This window comes from Phoenix dactylifera, chromosome 9 (genome assembly GCF_051530095.1).
Source record: "Phoenix dactylifera cultivar Ajwa chromosome 9, Ajwa_hap1_PhDact_Kaust_v1.1, whole genome shotgun sequence".
Classification (NCBI taxonomy): Eukaryota; Viridiplantae; Streptophyta; class Magnoliopsida; order Arecales; family Arecaceae; genus Phoenix; species Phoenix dactylifera.
The window spans coordinates 2,939,253-2,948,206 of NC_143198.1; the positions used below are offsets into that span (position 1 = coordinate 2,939,253).

The window sequence follows — 8,954 nt, forward strand, 5'->3', positions numbered from 1 at the left end:
GCCTGCTATTATTTCCTTCTCACTCTTTTATGGGAAGCAGCTCCCTTCCCTTTCAATGCTTATTCTCCGGCTTCTTAGGTTGATTTACCTCTGATCATTATGAGATTTTTTTTTTTTTTTTTTGACATTGGAAATCTGGTCACTTTCGAATCTTTCAGCTCGCAGTAAAATATAGAAGAGGTACCAATCGGACATCATATGGTTGAAAACTGAAATCCAGAATATGAGCTGATAGGAACAGAAAAACCACCAGATCTTTCTAATAAAAATGGTTAGCCTGCATTGTAATGTTATTGCTATGGTACCAATTCAATGTTTCAGTGAGTTTTTTTTATTTTTTTCCTCTAATTTGAGGGATACAGCAGCATAATCCGAGAAAAAGTATGCCGTCGACCACACAAAATTAACATATCACCTCAACCAGCAATTTGTTACATTTAATGGTTAAGAATTAAATATCATCCAAGGGCTTCATTATCCCCTTCCAGCACAGCCTTCTTCACAGGAACTGGAACATGGTGGACAACCAGCTGCGCTTTATTCTTAGAAGTTGATGTCTTACTCAATGAAAAAAAAGATTAGAAATCGATATTTCAGAGTTTTGAGCATTTAAATAAGACTGAAAAGTTCCAGCAAAACCAAGGGGATGATCACTACTCTGCTCAATTGTTTCATGTAAATTAAAAGAAGCCGATACAAGCCTAAAAATCTTTAAATTCATAATCACAACCTCTGAGTTACTTTGAACACCTTAAAGTTACAACTTTCGGCTGAGGATCTTCGGGTCGATGATACATGTTGAACAGGAATAACCTACTTGCATCATAGCTCACATATATAGCATACGCTTCGTCGATTGAGACAACTGCATCCCTTATTTCTGCTGGTAGGAAGCATGCTTCAAATTTGCGATGTAAAAATGAGGAATTGGAATGAGAACAAAATCCATCCAGATGGAAAACCTGCATGACCAATTATTTGCTGTAAGACTGCTCCGGAACTGCTTTAATATCCAGCATATCAAAGAGACATGTTACCAGATTTCATACCTAATCACATGAAAAGGAAATAGAAAAATGAAAACTAAGCTGCATCTATCACTACATTCGAGGTCAACAGAAAGTTACAGGGGGTTTTTCAAATTGCTCGATTTTTGGAAAGGAAAACTTGGTCCATGATTGGATGTGCACAGAGGAAGCAAAATAGTCCTCTACTGCTTCTTAAGCATACTGATATCTTAAAAACACTAAGAGTTCCAGCTGAAAGTTCAACTTCAAGCAAAACATACAAGCTTTGAGGCCTTCAGAGGAATCAACGGTCCTCTGGCTCACCATTTTACCTCATGAAATCCCATGCTCCATTTCCAACATTCAAGGTTCTATAAACCTCCCTGCAATTTATTTTTCACTTAATATGACAAAATGGCCAGATTCAATCCTCAATCAACATGCAAAACCTCCCTCAATACATAGCTGCAAACATACTCAGGCCAGATTGGCTCCTCATTCAAAAGATGAAATATCCCTCAGCATTTAGCTGCAAACATACTTCAGTCCACGTTTCTAAATATGCATATATAGCTCTTTCACATTTGAGAGCTGAACTCCTCCAACCAATGCCACAGAAAAACTCAAAATAAACGGTATATTTATCTATTGTAAAATAACTCAACGTAACTGCCATTTGTTAAGATTCCCGCATTCCTTTTATTACATGATCAAAGTCAAAAGGACAATGAAGATGGCAGCAACCACAAAATTCTAAAGCAAGAAAAGGAGGCTTCATTGTGCTTGACAAAGACCAAAACAGAATAAACTTTCTCCCAGCAGTGTGAAGCGGGCTTAATAATTCCTTCAAATTCCTTCCTATCAAAGGCTACATTACCATTGTACCTAAAACTAGTGAGTCACGCTTCCTTCAAATTCCTTCCTAATAATTCTCAATCTCCTTTTTCACCCTTCAAAACTAGTGAGTCATGCTTCCTATTAGGGCATCCTCAGATCTAAGTTGCACGTTCCCATACCAAAGAATTCATCATAAATTAATGCATAAAATGACTGTTCCACACTAAACATAGACCAAAAGTAAGAAAATACTACCATCACAAATATAAGAAGAAACTACCACCACAAGGACTTCAGTACATAATTTAAACCCAGATTTTTATGACGTATAATTCTTAGGATCCTTAAAATTTGGCAACACAAACAGTTCGCACTTGAGCATCATGCTTACATCAACTTGATATACTGACATCTCCTTTCTAGCAATTATGCAAGTAATGGCCCTTCAATCCCAAATAGTTTTAAGTTCTAAATAATATTAACCTAAACTACATGGGCACTTGTAATAAGTTCCAAGTCCTTAATTTTTAATGTAAATAACACTAAGTTAGTTTACAACAGTAAGGTTGAATAGTACATTTTGGTTGTGTATATCTTGTATTAGTGCTGTCCTGAAGTGCCTAATTTTGAATTTTTAGCAATTAAGCCATCATGTTTTGAAATCCTTCTATCCTTGAGATTTGTGACACGTATCTAGGTAATCTACCAGTTGTTTCCCTAGTCCTATCGTTACAAAGGTAATCAGTGAAAAACTAGTCAGAGAGTTTCCCAACCCCTTATCAAATTTCATTTCCATATCCTTCCATATGCTGTGATTTTCAAATATATAAGCCATCAAAAGCTGTATTGAAATGTATTTGCTATCATCCCTAAATCAAGATTTGCCTTCTATGGCCAATGAAGCCCGCTCCATTCTCTCTTGCTACAATGCTTTAAGAAAGTCATGTCAGGAAATTCATCTTCTGTAGAAAGGACGTTCACAGAAATGACATTTCATTTCTAGCATTGGCAGATCCACAGTATGTATGAGTTCTGTCAAATTTCAAGACGACTCTCCAAACTGTTCTAAAATTGGCTATGCTTATTTTCTATCCTCTTCTCAATTTCATACTAAACAAGGATGAGATTCCACATTTGTATTTTTTTTTCCCATTACATGCACTTCCGTGCATCCAAAGTCAATGATATTTTCCTTCAAACAACATCACCCCACTGTGGAAAACTATCATGCAGATTTCAGTTCTATCCCTCACAGACCACAGATAAAAAAGAGATAATATAAGAATATTGACCAGAAGAACTTGCTTCATGGATATTCTCCTCCATATACAAATGACTTCCCTAAGTCAACTCCAACATGACATAGTTTGGACCAGAAAGAATACGGCCATTAATATGAGACTGAAGAAGGAGGCTATTTCTGATCTCCCAGAGAACAACTAAAATGCTCTTGCCGAACTTCAACTGCAGGCTTAAACTGCCTTAAAGCATCAAGAAGCATCCCCTCTTACAAATGAGATTGCTTCAGAAATACTTAACGTTAAATCACAGAAATGAAATATAAGAAGACCAAATTGCCTGTCCTGGTCTATCATGAAGTTTTGTCCCCTTCATATCAAATATGGAATAATTCTCCAGCCAAAGCAAAAGTAAAAGAAGATAAAGTAGACCTACTTGCTAAGCAAGGATTAGCATAAACATTAAAACAGCCAAATATTATCAATCTTTAGTTTCATCTAACTGATAAAGGCTTCAATTAATGGCAATCACATCCTATCTAAAAGTGAATTATTTCCAATTATAAAATCAGAAAGATGTCAAAGAATGTATAGGAACTTCAATAGCTTAGTTCAGCTTATAAAAGCCTTATCTTGTAGTTGGAACAAATTATTGGCCTTTTTTTCTAAAATGTTATTTTTTACCACTGAAATGAACAAAAAAATTGGGGAAGAATTATAAACCCTTCCCCTCCTCATTCTTCTACTTCTTCTCCTTCTTCCTCTTCTCTGATGTAACCTCCAAATTAGGGATTACACAGATTTATCAGAAAGGAAAATTGGTTCAGATCAGATTTTGGATCTGAATTTCTGTGCACCTAGCAGGTTTCTTCAGCAGTTGGCACAAAACTATTTGAGATCTGATCTCAGAATATTTGGAGATAACTGCTAGAACAACAATATAAAAGTGGAATAAATAGAGAAGAAGTGGAGGATGAAAGAGAAGCCAGTGGCCTGTCTTATTCTAGCCAGTGGCCTGTCTTATTCTCAAATACTTTTCATGGACATACTTTTGCCCCCAAAATCAGCTGACTAGCTCCCTTGATATTCTGTTTTAATCAGCCAGCCTTCCTTCTTCCAGTAGGAATCTGAACAAGAAATAAATAAAAATGGAAACAATGACTAAATGCACCCCCACAAATTCTGGCCAGATCCCTCCCCTTGAGCACTCGTAAAACATAAAAGAATCAGTCAAAGCCTGTTAATTATAATGGACTTGTCGGCTACAATTTTATAATAATATCCCCAAACTTGACTCTATCTAGGACTGTTTATAAGAAATAAATGGATGGGTATTGAGTGCCTAATTACAGTGCAAATTGATGCAGAAAATAACTTCTAAAGCAGTCCTAAAAATACCAAATCCTCATGCAATCAGAAAATACTATAACAAAATAAGCTGATGGTCTTGAAAGAACCCAAACAAGATTATTTAAAATGATTTGTTGACCAGCAAGGACTGGCCAGATGGGTATAATCTGCTGTTCTTTGGCTGCACCAATTCGCTTCTGCTGCATGTGGGCTTGTCCTCAAGCTTAAATAGGTGGTTGAATTGGTTCCCATTCAGGATACAGTCCCAACAATCCATCACCTTCACCCAGCACCGTCCTTCATGCAAGTCCTAAACTCCTTTGCTTTATTAGCATTGCTTCAGGCTTCTTTAGAAGCATGATCAGTTGTTTGTTGTTCTCTATAAAGGACTAAGCATTGTTCTAAGCGTCATGTTGGACCTTCGTATTATACAACCAGGGACGGCCTAGCAAAATATGGCTATAGACATTGGAACAACATCACATAGAACCTCATCATTATAATCATGCCGCAATGAAAATCTTACCATACATTGATGCTTCACAACAACTCGCTCATGTTTGTTCAGCCATGCTAGTTGATATGGATGCTCTTTTAGTTTTGTTTTCAAATTCAACATCTCCGCAAATTCAGAAGAGACTACATTTACTATGCTGCCACTACCAATGATAAGATCATCCAATTTTCCTTGGCCAGTAACAATTGTTTTGAATATGCTGGTCCTCCTCCAGTCTGATATTGTCTGCTGCTTCTGTTGCAGATCATCTTTTGAACAAGCCGATCTTCAATAGGGAGATTTCTAGACCACTGATTTTCATCTTTGTGGTCATCATTTTTGTCATTGATCTTTGTAAGAATTGGATTTTCTTGATCAAAATCACATAATTGAATCTCACCTGAAACATTAGGAATTACTGATCTACATCTTTTACTTTGGTTTTTCTGTTGCTCCTTCCCTTTGATAAGATCTACATTATATGCAATTCCCTCTATGCAGTCATCTAGCTTTTTCTCAAGTTGATTGAACCTAGAATCATGATCTTATAACTTCCAATCGATTGTAATTTTTCAACAAGGTATAACATGCAGGACAAAAACATCCACTAGGTGCCACCTTGTACAAACTTTTAAAGGAAAAATACGATGAGATTGAGACAGTTGCCATACCTAGCACTAGGTATATCTTCTAGAGATTAAAATATCCTCCTATTAATAGAATGTCAAGTCAGTTGTTGGGTGGGGGAAAGATATGGGATGATTAATGATAGAATTTTATGGATTTATATTTCAAAAACTAATGGGGAGATGGATTCATGATAATAAATTAAGGGAAGTACCAACGCAAATTCATAACCCTTTTGACACGTATTAGGTTTTGGTGCTGGATACGTAGGAAAAGCAGTAAAGCTGTAATTACATGAGCAAGGAACTTTCTTCATGGTCATCCTGCAACCCTATGTATCAGCTTAAAGAGAAGGACCAAAAGATTTTAGAACAACAAGAACAAAAGTTAAAGAAATAGAATTCATAAAGTTGAGATGATTAACATCTATAGAAGATATGATACATAAAAGTTATGTAGCTAATTTCATAGACACCATTACCAGATGAAGTTTAAGTCATGAGATGACACAGTTATTCATATCAACATCAAGACCAGCATTTTGACACATACAAGACAAAAATTCGTGGCTGTATAAGTCGCATATCCCCCAACTTCTTCAACCATGCTATTAAAAAGTCACCATCTAATCCTCAATACACAAAATCTACCAAAATTTAGTAATGTCAATTATTTGACAAGTACATAAACTCTAAAAAACTTCATAAAATTTTCCAAAGTGGGAACTTTTTAAAATTCAGCATATAACAATGCAATATCATAGAGTAGCAATATTACTCAGATACACTTCACGATTCCATCAACTAGATATCACTCAATCCATTATCATAACATCAATACAGAGAATAATTTTATCTATTTATTATCGCCAATTTTTTCCAAAAAAGATAGAAAAATCCGCCCACGAATTATCACAAATCGCCATTAAAGATAAAAAAATTCACATTTTTACGATCGGAATCATTAAACCCTACATAGAAAGTGTATACCTTTCGGTCAGATAACCTCATCCGCTCCCGATCTCCATCACGCTCTTGACCTTTGGAGCGTAGAGAGAGTACACCACCACCTGCCTCATCGCCACCTCAAGCTGGTTCCTCCCGTCGGCGAAGGCCGAAGCAATCGAGGAAGGATCTGAGAGCCCCCGGTTCTCTCGGAATCCATCGATCGTTCTCCTCTTGGCGTACTCTCTCACGTTGTAGTCGGTGAACTTGGCGGCCGTTCGGAGGAGGGAGCGGAACAAGGAGAGCACCTCGGCTCTCGAAGGAGCCGATGCCGCGCTTGCCATTACAGAGCGCGAGCGAGAGAAAGGAAGGGTGGGGTGGAGATTGGAACTCGACAAATCCAGCCTTCGCCGGGAAATTTCCAGACCTTTCATAGAAGGGCGCGGCCCGTCTCGCAGCCTGCTGCGCTCGCGGATGCCGCTTTTGCTTGACACGTAGCCTCCTCGTGATCCGACGGCAGGAAATGCCTCTTTTCTCGATGCGGCAGGCTGTGCGGGGCGTCCAAAATGAATGCAGCCACAAATGCCTGCGACTCACATTGGGTGCGAAAACTGCGATCGCTGGGAACACAATTGTATCTAGGCTAGGAATACACCTTGGCCCAGATTAAGGATTAGGTCTGACCTTGAACATGGTGTTACCTGACCTATAAATTAATAAAAAATTTATATTTCTATTTTTAATTTATATTTATGTTTGATATAAGTTGCTTGTATAATTTATATACCTTTTTCCTTAGCCATGTTAAATATATAGAAGTATGTAATTATAGATGATGAATAATTGAGGTCCCAATCGAGTAAATATTAATCAAACACAAAATTCAAATATTTTCTATTTGTTAAATTTCTTATTTAGAAGATACAAAGGTATTTTTACAGCAAAAGAACAAATATATATATATATATATATGAAGACATTTATGTTGATATTCAAGCTATAATATTTTGTGTACTTTTGGATTATTTCTATGTATGAGCCATGTTAATGTTTTTGCCTCTTGAGCAGCTTGATGTTTCTTGAGATAATCTTGAAGTTGAACAGGTCTGCATGCTGAATAAATTTGTTCTTTTGAAACATTCATGAAACATTTACCTATGGCTTATATGAAAAAGAATAAAATACTATATTACTAACCATGCTTAATGTTTCTACTTGATTTAATGTATGTCTGAGTATTGACTATTTGAGTTTGTTAGGAAAGACCCCTTCACTAGATGAAAACTTTCCTATCTTTGTGTGAGTAGAATGAGAATACCACAATAATTAATCAATGTAAGAACCACCAAAAAAAAACAAACCACAAGAAAGAGACAAGAATTTTTAGGTGGAAAACCCTCCAATATGAGGGGAAAAAACCACCAGACCTAAGTCCACCACAAACCTCCACTATCAACAATAATGGGCTTACAAAGTATCTTCTCTAGGCTAAGCTAGAGGATCACATACATCAAGGATCTCTTCCTTGGATCACAAACAAAGAGTTTATATGAAAAAGAGTTTAGGCTCCAATAAAAAAATGAGAACAATCTCACCGAGTGTAGGTTTGCACAAGGTTCTTCTTCCTCTTGAAATGCCTTGATAAGATCTTCACCTCCTCCTTGAGATGGATTCCACAACCACTTCTCCCAAGACGGCTACCTTCTTTTGTTTTCTTCTCATCCGACCTCAAAAAAAATAATTAACCCTAACCCCTCTTTTCCCTCTTTTTGTTTCCTTTTTTTTTCTTTTTTTTTATTTAAATTGCTGGGTCCCACCTCACATAAGGTGGGACTCGGCCAACAATTCTCCCCCTCCCATCTTATGTGAGAGGCTCCACCAAGCTTGCCTTAAGCATACAAATATCATGCTTCTTCTTAAGCAAAATTTTAGTCATCATATCCGACCCATTCTCATCGGTATGGATTTTCTCTAGATGCAAAAGCTTTTCTTCCAACACATCCCGAATCCAATGATACCTCACATCAATGTGCTTCGACCTTGAATGAAAGCTGGGATTCTTGCTAAGATGAATGACACTCTGATTATCACAAAAGAGAGTATACTTTTCTTGTTTCAAGCCCAATTCTTGGAGGAATCTTTTCATCCACAACATTTCCTTACATGCCTCTGTCACCGCAATATATTCGGCCTCTGTAGTGGACAAAGCAACACATTTCTGTAATTTGGACTGCCATGAAACAGCTCCCCCTGCAAAAGTCATCATGTATCCCGATGTAGACTTTCGAGTATCAATATCACCAGCCATATCTGCATCTGTGAATCCTTCTAGCATAGTTTTTTCATTTCCAAAGCATAAGCAAGCTTTGGAAGTACCTCTAAGGTATCTGAATATCCATTTAACTGCAGCCCAATGTTCTTTGTCAGGATTCGAGAGAAATCTGCTCACAACACC

The 8,954-nt window shown here is 37.1% G+C and overlaps 1 protein-coding gene across 1 annotated transcript; it reads right to left on the minus strand.

The window, feature by feature from the left end:
- Positions 1–627: 627 nt before the first annotated feature.
- LOC103704455 (LYR family of Fe/S cluster biogenesis protein) lies at positions 628–6,897 on the minus strand. The gene is made up of 2 exons (XM_008787733.6): positions 6,545–6,897; positions 628–962 (listed from the first exon to the last, which is right to left on the minus strand). The coding sequence occupies exon 1, from the start codon at positions 6,841–6,843 to the stop codon at positions 6,562–6,564; it is 282 nt and encodes a 93-aa protein (XP_008785955.1). The 5' UTR covers positions 6,844–6,897; the 3' UTR covers positions 628–962; positions 6,545–6,561.
- Positions 6,898–8,954: the final 2,057 nt, after the last annotated feature.

Bases quoted from the DNA above. Each gene is read 5' to 3' on its own strand.
- LOC103704455 (XM_008787733.6), bottom strand. From the start codon at position 6,843: ATGGCAAGCGCGGCATCGGCTCCTTCGAGAGCCGAGGTGCTCTCCTTG.